This window comes from Miniopterus natalensis, chromosome 11 (genome assembly GCF_054644295.1).
Source record: "Miniopterus natalensis isolate mMinNat1 chromosome 11, mMinNat1.hap1, whole genome shotgun sequence".
In the NCBI taxonomy this organism is placed as follows: Eukaryota; Metazoa; Chordata; class Mammalia; order Chiroptera; family Miniopteridae; genus Miniopterus; species Miniopterus natalensis.
Window position 1 is genome coordinate 72,873,489 of NC_142091.1, and position 16,033 is coordinate 72,889,521.

Genomic DNA, 16,033 nt, shown 5'->3' on the forward strand with positions numbered 1-16,033 from the left:
CCACCAGGGAAACCAAGCTTGTGGGGAAGCAATGAGGTGAAGCCAAGGTCAAAGAGAGAAGCCAGGCCCCAGCCCTACCTCCATTCCATCAGTTGAAAGACTTTCCCCTCTCCTTTTAGTCAACTGAGGTTTAGGGCTGGGTTAGGGAACCCACTGAACTTCCTTAACCCCTGCAGGCCTACAGCAAAGGACAGGCACCCTGGACTGCACTCAGACACCTGGGCTTTGCTCCAGATCAACAGCAGTGGCCAGCTCCAGCTTGAAGCTGGAAAACAGCCCGGGCAAGAGTTGTCTCCACTGGTCAGGTGCTGGGAGCAGCAGGAGCTTGTTGTCCCTTAGCCTCCCCAAAGGAAGGAAAAGACAGCCAGGGAAGGGCCAGCTCTAACACAGCTTCCCAGGGGCAGTGCAGAAGGATGAGGACCTCACTACCTCATGGAGACTGGACATGGATTTATCTGGTGCCACAATGGGCACTGTGCAGACATGAAAGAAAAGAACAGGCTAAGACCCTTTGCAAAGAAGTGCTTACAAAGCACAAGATGGAACACGTTCTCTTGCCCCCACCACTCCCCAAAGCCTGCAGTGCTGGCAGGCTGCAAGTCACCAGCAGAGAAGGAAAAGCCACTTGGCAATTTTAATTTTAGTTGCTCTGTGCCTGACAGGCAGGATTAGTTAGCTTGACCTTTAGTGCTGATGCCTCTCCCTAGGCCCAGGGCCTTAGTCAGGTGGCAGCTTCCAGGCAGAAATTGCAACTGGAGTTTGGCAAATGTGAGGGGGTCCAAGCCCCAGGGAAATACCTTCAAAAGGACAGGGACCAGGAGGATGAGGGGTGACCAGGGAGAGGGGAGTCTGGTTCTCAGCTATTAACTAATACACAAGGGGGAGGTGGTGGGGCTGCCCACATACTCCGCTTCCACCAGCAAAGCCACATCGGGAGGCAGGCAGTAGGCTTCCTTAGCTAATGTCCCATAGGTTCCCCAGGGACCAGGTGCTGAACATAGGTAACTATGGTGCTGCTGAGAGTGGGGGTTTAAGAGAAAAGTAAAGAAACAGACCCAGAAAACCACACTGCTCTTTTATTCAATGGAATATCCCCCTTTAACGCAGTGTTGAATCATACACCAAAAAAAAAAAAAAAAAAAAAAAAAGCCCAGAGAAATTTCTGCAGATAAACCAGTGAAGAGAACGCGCATTTTACATTATTGTCAACATAATCACTCCATGAAAAGGGAAGGGGGAAGGAGAATGAAAAACAAAGGGCTCAACACCCTAGACACTGCAAACATTCAGACATTTGGAATTAAAAGAAAATTTAAAAGGAAGCCTTCCAGGAAGGAGAGGAACAAATGGAATATGAGGCAGCTCAGGTGCTCAGGGTAAGTGGAAAGGATCTCTGGTCTGGCAGACAAGCCCAACATGGCTTGGGCAGCCACAACTACTGCCGGCAGGGGCATCAGGATGGACCCCGGACCTGGAGATGAAGCCACTACTCTATGAGGGTAATGGAAACAAAACCCCACATTAAAAAAAATCATCTTGGGGTGGCAATGGCACCTTGGACATCCTAGAACCAAAGAAACACCCCTGTCCCAACTAGCCTGACATTAGTGGCCAAGGCCTTTACCTAAACCATTTGCTCCTCTCTCCTTGGAAAGAGAAGAGTGAGGAATGGAGAAAAGGAAAAGGAATCTGATTGCAGCAGAAGACCGGGGAGAGCATCTCCTTGGACGGAGTCTGAAGAAAGGAAGAGATAAGGAAGTAACAAAGGAAAAAGAAAAAAATTAATAAAAATTTCACAATATGGAGCCAGCGTGTTCCGATTCCGTCCACAAAAATAACTCAGGCTGCTTTGCCGAACCATCCTGTCCACCAGGGGCGCTGCTGAGGCTGTCTGCCTGGAAGGGTCACCAATGGGCGCGGAAAGTCCTCACTCTCATGGCTCGGGCCATCGCTGCTGCGGGGAGGGATCCTGGCAGCCCAGTTTGGGGAGAGGCAAAGGGAGTTGGGTGAGGAGAGAAAGAAGACAAAGAAGACACTCGATGCTACGGGGCGCCAGGAAAGCCCAAGCTGGCGCCCCTACTACCACCTGCCCATACCCGAGTCCTCAGTCGCCTGGCCCAGCCCGGTGCGTGCACACACACACATGCGTGCACACAATCACATGCGTGCGTCCCAATGTCTGGCTCCATATGGTGAGGTTCGGCGTGTGTTTAAACGAGACCAATTCTCTCTATATATAATATATATTTTCTTAAAAAAAAACGAGTCTAGTTCTGTGGTGGAGGCGGTGGGGGAGCTGGAGGCATCCCGAAGGGCGGCATGCCTGCCACCCCCATGCCCATCATGGTGACAAAGTTAGAAGGGTCCATGGGAGGCGGAGGAGGGGGAGGTGGGGCATACATCATGCCGGCGGAACCAGGCGGCGGAGGCGGCGGAGGGGGAGGGGCCCCGGGCGGCAGAGGCGGCTGGACCCCGGGGGGCAGGGGCACCATAGTGGGGTTGCCTTGCATCTGAGGGGCTCCTGGAGAAGCTGCGGCAGCCGCCTGCTGCTGTTGCCATGGCGGGATGGACCCTGTGCCAGCGCTCGTGGTGGTAGTCGTCGTATCTGGGGTGGTAAAGAAGCCCAAGGTCACACGCGCGGGGGGCACACCGCGGATCTCTGCGGCTGCTGCCTTGGGATGGGGGCGAGGGGCGCCTGCTCCTTGCTTGGCATGCTGTACGGTGGTGGGGGGCGGGCGGGCGGGCAGGGCTGTCCTGGTGATGGGGAGTGGAGGGGTGGGCAGGACTACCCTGGGGTCAGCCTCAAGGTCTCTGGGCTTAACGGAGTAAGCCCTTTGTCACCAATGCCCCCTGGAAGGGCTGACAGGAAGGTACCAGACACAAGAACCGGCTCTGACATCCCTCCGCCCATCCGCCGCCACCACCGAACGGCACATTCAACCTCAAGGCCACAGCTACTCTCCCCACTGCCAGGTCCCATCCCTGCAGTCTCTCAGGCCCCAATCATATCCCTCTCCAGAACTTGCATGCACCACCCACCCCTGGCCATATGCACAGGCTTGAGCCAGCCAGCAGCTCACTCAGCCAATGAGAACCTGGACTTCTGATACCCTACCTACTTGGCAGGACCCCTCCAGGCCCCCACAGACCTCTCCCCAGACACAACCACGCCAAACATCAGATCTCCCCAAGACCCCCCAGAGGCCACGAGGCCCTTTCTGTTTTCACTCCCAATAGAGATCAGAGTCTCACCCCTAAGGTGCTGGCCTGCCTGTGAGCTGTGAGGTTCTCTCATTCCTCTCAGCACCCCCATCCCACCCACCCCCACAAGCCCAAAATATGCCACTCACTTTGCTGCCATGGCAAGGGGGTACTGGAAGCCATACTGCTGCTGGGCGGAGGGGGTGGCGGAGGCTGCTGCTGCTGCTGTTGCCATGGGGGAAGAGGACCAGAAGGTGGGGGCGGGGGCTGCCCACTGGGCGGCGGCGGCGGTGGCGGCATCATGCCCATAGGCGGCGGCGGCATCATACCTATAGGTAGGTGAAGGAAAGGGTGAGGCCTCTACGAGGAGAGAGATTTGGGATAGACCCCCATTCATTCCCAGGCCCTATTACCTTTTCCTTGATGCAGGCGATAGACCCCAGAGCCCACAGGCGTACTTCCCAGGTACTGATCTTGATGGAAGGAAAGAGCAGGGACTTAGCAGGACATTTGAACTGACCAGGGAAGTCACCCCCATCAACAGCTTATTCGGTCACATAGCTTGCAGTCACTACCCTTACAAGATCAGTTCTGTAAGAGATAGGCCTGTGCCTACTCCACTACGAAATCCATTCCTGAATCAGAATGGAATCTTGCTTCTCCTCGAACCCAACCCTTGACAAAAGACCCAATGCAATACTCAGCCACTTTGAGAACTGCTTCTAATTTGCAGCAACCTGCTGTAACCCGTGCTTATCCCAAAGCCCCAAGGTTTCTGGTCTGACACTTACTTACCCATTGGAGGAGGGCCATGGTGCCCAGGTGGGTGGGGGCCCTGGTTCATCGGTGGTGGTGGTGGCTGCATCCAAGGGGGTGGGGGCCCATTAGGGTTGTGCTGCATGGGATGTCCACCATGCCCACCTGTCAGGCTGGGTAATGGGTGTGGGAAGCTGTGGGGGCCACCTCCAGGCCCACCAGGACCACCTCCATGCATGCCGTGGTAGGGTCGACTCTCTGAAGGGCCAGAATTCATCCAGGGTGGGCGGCTCTGGGTGGTGGACATGAGAGACTACGTGAGAGCATTTCCCGCCAACGTCCCTGCCTGCTCCCCCTGGTGGCAACATTGTTCTCTCGGCTATGCCAGAGGACCAACACACAAGGACAGGATCTCCCCAGAGTGAGGTCCCCAAACACTCTGACATCCCGGAAGAACAATGTTGCCAGCCATGTCCAGCAATCTGCTATGCCCAAAGTACCTAGCCACAGCCCCCAGAAAGAGGATGGGGGCCAGGCCACAAGAACCAGCTCCTGAAGCTCACCGGTGGCGGCGGGTTGTTGGCAGGAGCAGCAGGCCGAGGTGCACTGGCCAGAGGTGTGCTGGCAGGCCCAGAGGTGGAGCCCACGGATGCTGGTACAGGCGCTTCACCCAGTTCAGCCATGAGGGACAAATACTCTTTATCCATCCGTGCTTTATCCTGAGCTGACTGGGGATCACCAGGCCTGACGGTGGGGCGGGGGACACAGAGAGAAGAAGAAATCATTAAGCAACTTTTACCCTGAGGAATTTAGAGAAAGTTGAGGAACTGAATCATCCTTTCTAACATGTTCTTCAAAAGTCTCATCAGCTTTTCAGTTGTGTGCCCAGCTCGGTAGCTGGGACTACACGTATCTCTGCCACAGCAGAGACCCCTGGGGCAAGAACAGGGAGACAGTGAGCATCAGACCACAATCAGCCATGTCAGCCAGCAAAGCACAGGTTCTTCTAAGGAGCAAGTTTCATCAAATTCTGCATTCCCAGTCTGAGGAAAGGATATCTATGCAAGACTGGAACATAGCTTCCAGGACTTCCTTAGCAAAGGCACCCCAAAAGTGGGAAAATGTTGCTATCATGTGCTGGTTTGCAACTGGTCAAATTCCTTACACTATTTAGTCTTCTTAAACCAATTTTCAGCATCATAAAAAGGCACTTAATTTAATATTGAGACACAGTAAAAGCACTTATACCCTGCCCGTGTAGCTCAGTTGGAGCATCGTCCTGTACACTAAAAGGCCTCCGGTTCAATTCCCACTCAGGGCACATACCCAGGTTGTGGGTTTGATTCCCCAGTTGGGGTGCACATGGGAGGCAACTGATTGCTGTTTATCTCTCACATCGATGTTTCCTCCCTCTTCCTCTAAAGTCAATGGAAACATATCCTCAGGTGAGGATTAAAAAAAAAAAAAACAACTTTGTTTTCAGCTTTCCTGGGCTGAAGATGAATAAAATAGGTGTTTGGCCCTGCCAGCGTGGTTCAGCAGTTGAACACCGACCTATGAACCAGGAGATTTTGGTTCGATTCCTGGTCAGGGCACATGGGGCACATGCCCGGGTTGTGGGCTCGGTCCCCAGCGAGGGGTGTGGGGGAGGTAGCTGATCAATGACTCTCTCATCACTGAAGTTTCTCTCTTCCCCCCTACCTTCCCCTCTCTGAAGTCAATGAAAACACACATATATATAACATGTGTATATATACATATATGCACACACATATCTATTTTAAAAAGAGGTCCTCTGCACAGCCTGTTTCTAATCATCCTGGGCTTTAAGTTGCACTGTTACAGACCGCATTCACAGAAAGGAAAACTTTTCCTGGGTCCACTGGTTAATAGCAACCAGCCAATGTGCTAAAGAGCTATCCTGTACACCACAGGCTACCAGCAAACCACGAATGCAGCCCCTTACCTTTGGAATTTGCAATCGGAAGCAATGTGGCCAGCCCCTCCACACTTAGTACACACGGTAGTATTGGTAATGCTACGGGTCTCTGAGCTCTGCCAGGGTCTTAAGATCCTGTTGAGAGAAAAAAAGTCACCTCAAGGGCTATGGCCAACCTCTCTTACTTTGTTAGGTTCTGTAGGTCTCCTGTGCGCACCCCGCCAAACTGATCACACACCTGTTATCATCTTCCCGAAGGGTTCCATTCAAGCGTGCCAACTCCCGAAGCTGCATTTTCCGTAGATCGTTCTGGTCCTCAGGGGTCTCAATACCCTGCTTCAGGATGTTTCTTATCTATGGAGACACAATGGGCAGTTACGTAGGCACTGAGAAGACCACTACCTAGATTTCTGGCAAGAGGCTTCCTTTCTGGCTCCCTCACCTGTTCTACTGCTTTCTTCACATTTTCCATGGTATTGGCGGTAACCAGGGCATGAAGTGGCTCATCTTCTCCTGGCAACATCTGGCCATCTTTGCGCCCAACTTTCCCTTCTTTCACAGACCCTTTCCCCCGGATCATTATCTTGGCATTACACTCCTTCTCTATGTTCTTCAATGTGTTCCCTCTATCAGATGCAGAAATAAAATTGAGTTGTTATATACCTGACATGCAAATTCACAAGCCAGAGAAAACAGAAGGTGGGCTGATCATGCACTGGTAAGAAACCGTGAGTGCAGAGAACTGGATTTTCCCAAGAGATCCATGATCTGTTAAGATCAGCCACAACAATCCTCAAGATTTGACTTCTCTGAAGTAAAATTAGGAGATTAGACAGATTTTCTCACAGGAAAGCATGACTTCAGCCAAAGTGAAGGGCCTACCAAAAACAGGAAGGGGCCAGCAATGGCACCAAGTAGGACACCTACCCGCGGGCAGGGAGCTGCTTACCTGGGCCCAATCAGTAGCCCCACAAAGTTGATTTCCGGATATTCGTCTTGCGGGATCATTACTTTATCGCTCACACGTGTTGCTGGAGGTCTAAGGAAGAAAAGACTCATTGACTGCACGTTTCTGAAGCGACAACAGCTCTTCTAGAGCCCTTGGCGCTGTGTGTTAAATTACAGGTGATTTTAGGTAAGAGGTGAGAAGACAGTACCAACATTGTTCTACCACATCTCACACAATCTGCATGTGTCCTTGTCTCAGATGACCCAGCCTTTCTGCTTACTTGTAATCTGCAGGTGGCTTAAAATCAGGGTTGAGAGCGACCATTTCTGTGATGAGGTTATGCCGCTCCTCTTCCAGCTTTTTGCGAGTGCGGAACTCACGGGTGTTAAGCCGCTTCCCCTCGCTATTATAGATGGGTTCAGGGGAAGGGGACCTGTGGGAAACAGACCACCGTTACTGCTCTACCTTCCCTTTTCATTCATCCCACATGGGCTATAGTAAGTCTTCCCCAGCCCCTCTGCCTCAGACCCTAACACAACACTCTTCGGAGGAACCGACCATAACGTGTGCTATTCAAGATCGTGTGGAATGGGGAGATGGAAGCTGGCTTAATATTAGGGGGACTGGGGTGTGTGTGAGAAAGGAATAAAAATGGTTTTGCTTCTTTCTAAAAATGATGAGGGAAAAAAGTCTGTCCTTCTGGGGGAAAATCTCTGGACTGCAAATGGCAAGGACAGTACTCTCTGGAGTCTTCTTGCCAAATATGAATTTTCTATCATTTGCAAAAAATTTTACAGTATTACACCTTTATGAACCACAGAAACCCCAAGTTTAGGTAAAATGTTAACTCTTGCAGAGCTCATGCCCCATCAGGAAGTGTATGTACCCCTGCCACATAGTAAGTATGAGCTCTTTAACCCAAAGCAACTAGGACTCAAGGCTACTGCAGCTACTTGGCCCCCACAATGGAGAGATGGTTCAAGGCTTCGTCTCTGCTTTTCCTTCAATGGCCTGACTGGCTGTATCCAAGGCCCAGGAGTCAACCTGTTTTCTGGCTGTTCGAGGTTGGGGAGTCTGGGTAGAGAAAATGTTAAAGTGCTAAAGCAGCTTCCAAGAGAGGCTGCAAATGCAGTTTGGTCAAGTACTTGTCTGAGGTCTGGACCTGCAAACAGCAAGGGGAAAACCTACGCTTCTCCACCAGAATTTACAAGTCCAGAAAGCAGATTTTCTCTCTCTCTCTGTTTTTTTAAGGAGTAAAATGCTGTTGCTACAAGTAAAAAATAGTAATGATAAAATGATCCATTTACCACAGCTGGATTTTGCGGTAATAATAAAAAAAAGAGAAGTTACACTCCTAGAATTCTAAGTTAAGATTACAAAAAGGACCATAGCTTGATATTCTGAATGAAAATTTAGTAGCAGCTGCAAGAAGGGAAGAGATCATGTGGATCAGGTTATTTAAAAAACATCCTGAAAGTAGTCAAGATTCCTACACCCTTGGTTTAGTTGAGAGAACCTTGCCTAGTTGGAGAGCAAGGACTGAACTCGGCTGCTCCCACTGTCTTCAGCCTAAAGGGAACCATGTCATCCGTTACACACACGATGGAATAAAAGGTCAGGTTTGTTCATGGCTAATGACGGCTAAATGACACCTCCGTTTCTAGCATTTGTATAAACTGTTAGCACAATCCAGTAATAGTGAACAAAAGCAAACATACCCCAGCTTATCAGACTAACACCTTATACATTTAAGTCTACAAGCAATTTTAAAACATTTTTAACTGTGCAACTTAAGCAACATCAAAATGGCATAAAGTGGCTTATATTGAAAATACACCTTTTTAAGAAATAATCTTTAATTAAGGTAAGAAACTCATGCATTTCCCTCCAACCTGGGCTTGAAAGCAAAACCAATCAGGCATTAGGGACTCTCTCAGACTGAATAGAAGGGAGGAAAAGTCTGCTCTGGTTTTATTTCTAGCATGCTTGACATTTCTAATTCCCACCTGATAGCTATCTAGAATTAAGCATTTCTAGCTAATCACCAAACAAGTTTTAGCAATACAAATTGGTCATTTAAAGGCCTCATAACAGTTTAACCTCTTCCCAAGTTATGAATGTGAAAGGCAAAAGCTGATATCCTAAAGGTTAGATTGGCCCAACTTCTTCACTTTGAGTAAGCATCGTATAGATCAACTAAATTCTAATCCCAGTTCTCCAGGAAGCAAAGGTTTGTTAAAAATTCAACCTTTTGAGGAATTGCCTGGTTACCTGTAATTTTCTTATTAAAAGAAAAAGGCCAAAAAGGCACTTAACAGTTGTGGTCTACAACCTACAATGCAAATCTTAAAAAATAAAAAGTCAAGAAATACGAAATACAACCCTCCAAACAAAATCTACAGGTAAAAAGATAAGTAAAATTAAAGTCATTTGTTTCCCAGCAAAAGGCAGCACAAAGATGTGTAAGAGAGTGCCTTCTAAAACCATTACATCTTCCGGATTTAACAAGCTATTAATTGGGTAACAAAAGCCCCAACACTACTTTTTAAAGCGAAGTGTTTTCAACTTTGCTGCATGCACTCAGAAAAATTTCACTTAAGAGGGAGGCATACTGCTCTTCCAATTAAATGGACCAGATTTTAGCTGTTCAAAGACCACAATCAGCCAATAAAATTCCTGTTTAAAAAGTTCACTTCCCTTGGAAATACTTTTTTCTTTTCACAGGTGAAATTGAAAACTGAGATAACATCACCACAGCTGTTTGAGGACCACACACCCCTTAAAAAAGCGGGGGGCAGTAATAGAGGGTTGGTTGCTTGCCTTCCCAAAATAAGTAAGAATATTCTGGCCCCTCCCAACACCCCAGGCAATGATCAAGGCTGAAAATTAACTGGCAGTGAAGGAAGTTGGTTAGAAGTTTGTCTATTTTAAAACCATCTCAAAACCATGAGCAGGAAGATTATAGCAATGAGCTGACCAGATTGAGTGTTTCTGGCCTGCTCAAATTCAGTGATGTTCAAAAATATTCTTAATTCCTGCATCGTGACCTGTGAGAAAAACTCTACACCCTGGGCTTTCAGCCAAAGCAGGTACTGAAAAGGCTGGTAACGGCCCACCTCACTTTCCCTATGGGTGGGCAAATCAGGTTAAAATATACATGCTTACCAAGTAGAAACCAGTTGTCCATTTTACTGTAACTTCTTACTCTGCTAGTAATTAAGTTTCATTTCAATTTTTTCCTAACTGATGACTGACCATATATAATGCTAGTCAAACCCTACTCCCCAGAATGATCAGAGTACCAGTCGTCTTACTAGGATTTTATTGAACTGACACAATATGTTGCCACCAGTAAAACGTATTGAGAAAAAGGTAAAAGCGTTACTGTCAGCTGGTTAAAACTGTTTCCCAACCTGTCCTCAGGGTTAGGGGGGATGCCCAGGTCTCCTGTGCGCAGTTTACGAGTCAGGTCTTCTATCTGCAGTTGCACTGGAAGAAACCAGGTTAGGAAAGAAAAAAAAAGGATGGAAAAAAGACAATGTTACCAAAAAACATCTCAAATCTCAACAACAAGCATGAAGAACTCGGAGACTTTGAAAGGGACGACTGATCAGTGAACACACTGAGGCAAAAACTCCCAACCACCTATCGGCAGGAGTCCATTTACATCTATAAGTCTTTTTCACTTCAAAATGGTTATCACTTAAGGAAGCAAACAGTTTGTTGGAAGAGGGGTTAGCAGTATAGACTGTTCACTATAGCTAACATCAAACCAATTATCAGGAGGTGTTTCACCTCTCCCCCCCACCAAGGCTATAACAATTGGCACCCAGCACCAAACCATGTACAATCACCAATACCCCGTTCCCACCCAATTACTTTCTTGAGGGCAAGACTCTTGAGAGTTAATTTTTCTTCATTAAATATTAAACATAGCCCAAAATGTGACCCAATTAATGTGGGACAAGGAAAAACACCAGTTGAGCAAGGATTATTTCCATTGATACCAGGCTTAAAATTCCTTAAGCAAGACAGTTAATAACCAATTCAACACCTCACAGAAGTTCATACATACTTTCTGTACAACCAGATCCATATTAGTAGTAATCTCTCAATACCTCCTACTTTTATTCAAATCTTAGATGACAATCCATATACCTTAATAAATCAGTAATGGTAAAGATTCAAGAAGTCTGTTTTTAGGCTTGTTCCTTACATGGGAGTAAACATAGGAGTGTAGAGGAGAATGGGTCAAGGGGATGATGTGGCCCTCAGACCTTGACAAATGAGGCAGAACATGAAAAAGAGAGAAGAGGGTTTCACAAAAGTTCAGTGACTCCAAGGAAATGCTATCCAGCTGATTACTCAAAATAATGGGACCTGCAGAGCCAGATCACTTTCTTCAGCGTGAACAGCCACCTATTTCTTACCTTTGCAGCATCTGAGAGTTCTGAGCAGGTATCTCTAATAAGAGCAAGTCTTACTGGATTGGGTTAAAGTTGAACTGGCTCCAAGGCAGGATTAATGTATGCCTAACCCAAGAAACCCTTCGAATTTTCAGTACATCCCACAGGGCTACACCACACACCCATTCAAACTCTGAAGGAACGAAAATCTACATTAATATTGAAAAAACACTGGGGGCATTCTGTACAAGGCAATGTGTACTGAGAGAGACAGAAGAAAGACACATGGCTCCCTCTAATCTCTTTTATGCCAGAAAAGTTCTGACTTGGCAGTTAAGTACTAAGCTCAACAACTCAAGGTGAAAGTTGCCTTCATGAGGGTAGACAGTTCTCTTAACTGGGCTGCAGGAGCGGTAGGGTATAATGTAAGAAAACAGCTGGCACTTAAATCAAAAGGTTGCTATCTTCCTTGGAGTAGAAACCTACATCAGCCCCAGCTTTGAGTCTAGCTCCTTCGATTATAGCTATAAATAGCCCTTAGGGCTCAGTGCATTAATTCCTTCCAGAGGAAAAGAACTGGAGTTGTACAGAATGAGCTTGTTTTCCCATTTTCTAAGTCAGCTTGTGGTCATGGGATACTGCTCCACAAGGGAGCTGTGAAGATCCAGAACTATCTAATATGAGAGAGAGAGAGAAGAGACTGGGTGGGAGTAGATAGAACAGTGGAGGAATAAAAATATTAGTACTGTGAATATTAGACAATTCCAACACCTCAAAATTCTCAGCAGTCTAAAGAATGTAAGACATGATCCTCAAGAAAACAAGAAGCCGGCCTTGTAGCTTTTCATTTGTAAAGGCCATAGCCTCACAGGTGCAGGAAACCACTGCCCTAATTTACTCCAAAGGGGGTGTTTATTTGGTTAGTAGGAAATATTTATCAAGTGAACTTTTTTGAGACAGCTGCACAGGTACATGAATAAAGGTCAAACTTACATGAAAAACCTTGTATCATAAAAAAAGGAATTCTGAGGTTAACTTAATTCCCATTGTGGACAGTCATTCTTAATTCTTAAAATTTCTAACAGTTAAGATCTTTTATCCTACCACCTTATTCCATATCCAAGCAACATCCCTTTCCCAGCAGAGTTCTTTAGTAGTGATACAAGAGCCCTCACTTTAAGACAGCTCTCTAAAGATCAAACCAGAAAAAAAATGCTGAAGGAAAGGTTAAACTCAACAGAATGGTAAAAAGGGGGTGCCACTGTAAACACTCTCAGAACCACATTTTGATTAAATTGAGTTTTTTCCTTTCAGAAAGTACCTATAAAAAGTAAAAGACCACATTTTAGGGGAAGGGAGAAATGTGAAATTATGGTGAAAGGCCATGCTGTGAAAAAGGTACTTGGTTTTACAATACCTGCAGTGTTCTCCACTGGGGCCGTGTCCAGAGAGGCATAAGACACTCACCTCATCAACTGGCAATAACAGCAGCTGAAAAGGGTGGGCTCTAAACTGGGGACTATTCTTACTCCTAAGTGGGCCCCTTTACTTTGCTGGTACTCACGGAGAACACTGCTGTTACCAACAGACCATAACAAGGAACTGCAAATGCAGGACCCACAGAACAAAAACTGAAGGGTTATTTCAAAGTTGTGAAAATACACCTGACCATACCATTATCTCAAAAAAGAAAACTTTAAAGTCTCAAACCTAAAACGGATAAATGTCACTGAGAATGTTAACAATCTCAAAATGCACTTGGGTGCAGAACGTGTATTTACCTATATAAGCTCTTTCTTGTTCCCGAGTAAGTCCAGGGGGGATAACTGTGGGCATTCCTGGAATCACCGTTTTCTGTTCCATTGTGTCTTGGTTCCAGCGGCTCCTCTTCCGCTTCTTACTTGGGAAATCTAAAGGCAAATAAAGTCCATCAGATGCAAATACAACCACCAGAGAAACTACCAACAGGCAGTTCAGGATACTTATGACATTACACGCAGCTCAGCAGACTGTGAAACTGAGAACTTGACCTAAAACGCAAATGGCAAAGAATGGAGCCAAACCTGAGAAATCAGAGACATATGGGCACCTGGAAGAGGGTCCAAAAAGTTAACATTTTAGAGAAACTCTGCAAAGTACGTAAACAAGGTAACAAATCTTTTTTTAAATAAATAGTTTATTGATTTTTTAAGAAAGAAAGTGAGAGAAACATTGCTGTGTTGTGTGCAACATCAATCAGCTGCCTCCTGCACACCTCCCACCAGGTATTAAGCACATAACCTGGCCATGTGCCCCAACAGGGAATCAAACCAGTAAACCTTCGGTGCACTGGACAACACCCAAGGTAACAAACCTTAGTAAGTTTCAGATACAGAATAAAGTGTTGAGAGAATATATACATCATCCATGAAGGCTTCACAAGCCCCAAGGGAGACAGGAGGATGAATTACCAAACCAGCTTGTAAAGTTTAGTGGGGGACTGCTGGCTCCTCCCACCTCCACCTCCCCACCTTTCTAACTGGGCCAGAACCTGACAAAACCTACAGCAGATTTCTTAAACAAGATCACTTTTTTCTTCAAAAGTTTAGTTGAGATCAGCACTGAATTTTCGCAGCTATTTGGACACCATGTCTGACATACCAAAAGTTCAAAAAAAGCCCTGGCCAAGTAGCTCAGTTGGTTAGAGCATCCTCCCTGTACACCAAGGATTCAGGTTTGATTCCCAATCAGGGCACATACAAGGACCAACCAGTGAATGCATAAGTAAGTGGAACAAATAGATGTCTCTCTCAAAATCAGTAAAATTAAAAACTTTAAAAAAAAAATTTTAACTCTTCAAAAAAAGGTTGAAAAGAGAACTATATAATAATAGCTAAATCCTCCTTACCTACGCATTTGGTACACGTCATTCTACTTCCCAGGGGGCACAGGCCCTGCGTGAAGCTCCAACCCCAACCAGGAGGAGATGTACCACACTTCTCTAAGATCAACTTAGGGAGGTTAGGGGAAAAACCAGAATTCCCTCCCCCACCAAAAGAGCCACAAAAGGTTGGACCCAACGATGCCCTTAAGACTTTCAACTCTTTCGTTCTTAGACTCTGCCTTTGACTCCTCTACAACCAGGAAGAGGATGTTCCACGTCATCACTTAACTCTTTCACACTCTCCTGACATGCACACCCAGCACCCTGTCCACCTACTCGAACCCCTCCACACTTCTTCCCTACACCAGGGGATAGAGACCAACTGGGGACCCCCGCCCCCAGCTTCTAGTCGGAACTTACAGCCTGGCAGCGCACTGCGCCTGCGCACAGCCACCCCGCCCCCGCTCAGCGACCGCACAGCTCCCCCCGCCCCCGCCCTTTCCCCAGCACGCCTGCGCACTCGAGGTAAGAGAAACAGGCCGCGCGCCCCGTGGGGCCTCCGCCTGGGCCTCCCCGTGCGCGCGCGCGCGCCCCTGCCGCGTGCAGCCGTCGCCGTCGCCGCCGCCGCGCGCCCCTCAGCTGGCCGGGCCCGTTCGCGCGACGCCTTTCGCTCTCTCGGCCCGACTCACCTCCTCCGCCGCCGGCCGGGCCCGGCTGCTGGTCCTGACGCGGCGGCTGGGGTAGCGGTGGCGGCGAAACGCGCTGGTAGAGCGGTGGCGGAAGGGGCGGCTGCGGCGGCGGCGGGTACGAGGAGCCCGGAGAGGAGGAGGAGGAGGAGGAGGGCGGCGGTGGCGGCGGCGGCGGCGGCGGGGGGGGAGGCGGCGGCGGCGGCGGCAGTGCCGCGAAGGGGAAGGCCGCGGTCAGGGCCCCCACCGAGCCCACGGGTGCGGGCGGCGGCGGCCCAGGCACCAACAGCCCCGCCCCAGGCCCGGGGGCAGGCGGTGGCACCGGCTCGAAGCCCCCTTTAGGCCCGGGAAGGGAGGGAAGGCCGGGGGAGCCCAGCTTACCCAGCGGCGTGGCGTTCGCTCCGGTAGCCATGGCGCCCCCCGGAGACCCGCACCAGCGGCTCCTCCTCAGCGGCGGCTTCTCCTTAGCGAACCTTCCGGGGGGAGGGGACCCGACTGCGCTGCCGCGGAACGCGCGGAGCCCGTCCTCTCACGCGGCGGCGGCGGCGGCGCGAGACGCACAAAGAGGGAGGAGAGAGGGCGCCGCGGGGCGGGCCGGGGGCGAGGGACTGGAGCCTGGATTGGGTCGCGCTGAGGCAAAGGGTCGGATCAGACGTCTCCGATTGGCGGAACTTCAGTCCTTCTGGATGCGCGCTGGGATTGGCCGGACCGTTAGGCAAGGCGAGGAAATGGCGGCCGAGCCCGGAGAGTTGGGAGGTGTCGCAGCGCGCACTTCATTTGTTACTGCGCGAACGGAGCCAGGAGTCCAGAAAGGAGGGGTTAGGGCGGGGCATGCTATGACGTAGCTTGAACTGCGCTCTCATTGGCTAAACGTTATGGAATCAGTCAAACTCGGTTGCGTCGTAGTGTCTTGGATTGGCTGTCGCAGGTTCGCTTGGGAGTAAGCGAGAGGTCGCGACGGAAACGCCGCGGCCCAGTGAGATTTACGGCGGGGGAGGAGTGGAGTAGAAGCGCGCATGCGTAGATTGGGCAAAGCCGCCTCTGGCTTCTTGGTCGCTCTTGGGGTCGGGAGCCTAAACCTGTGACGTCAATTCTCGATTCCCATGGTAACCCGGAACCGTGGTAGGGGGCGGGTCTGGCGCGTGCCTGTAAACGGGGTCCGTTGACGCCGCAGGTAGAAAAGGACATCCTGTTTTCTTTGAAAAAAATAGAAATGGGGGGAAATAGCCATAA

The 16,033-nt window shown here is 49.0% G+C and overlaps 1 protein-coding gene across 9 annotated transcripts; it reads right to left on the reverse strand.

Moving 5' to 3' along the window:
* Nucleotides 1–1,060: 1,060 nt before the first annotated feature.
* On the reverse strand, nucleotides 1,061–15,346 carry SF1 (splicing factor 1). 9 transcript variants are annotated; one of them, XM_087821972.1, is made up of 14 exons: nucleotides 14,804–15,345; nucleotides 13,033–13,161; nucleotides 10,259–10,334; nucleotides 7,126–7,278; nucleotides 6,846–6,935; nucleotides 6,339–6,522; nucleotides 6,135–6,250; nucleotides 5,924–6,031; nucleotides 4,521–4,701; nucleotides 3,997–4,270; nucleotides 3,615–3,674; nucleotides 3,351–3,530; nucleotides 2,401–2,605; nucleotides 1,061–1,969 (listed from the first exon to the last, which is right to left on the reverse strand). In XM_087821972.1, the coding sequence occupies exons 1-14, from the start codon at nucleotides 15,210–15,212 to the stop codon at nucleotides 1,840–1,842; spliced, it is 2,295 nt and encodes a 764-aa protein (XP_087678098.1). In that variant the 5' UTR covers nucleotides 15,213–15,345; the 3' UTR covers nucleotides 1,061–1,839. The 9 variants fall into 9 exon arrangements, with proteins under 9 accessions (XP_087678098.1, XP_087678099.1, XP_087678092.1 ...); XM_087821973.1 differs by having other exon boundaries at nucleotides 15,182–15,338; XM_087821966.1 differs by lacking the exon at nucleotides 2,401–2,605 and having other exon boundaries at nucleotides 14,804–15,342.
* Nucleotides 15,347–16,033: the final 687 nt, after the last annotated feature.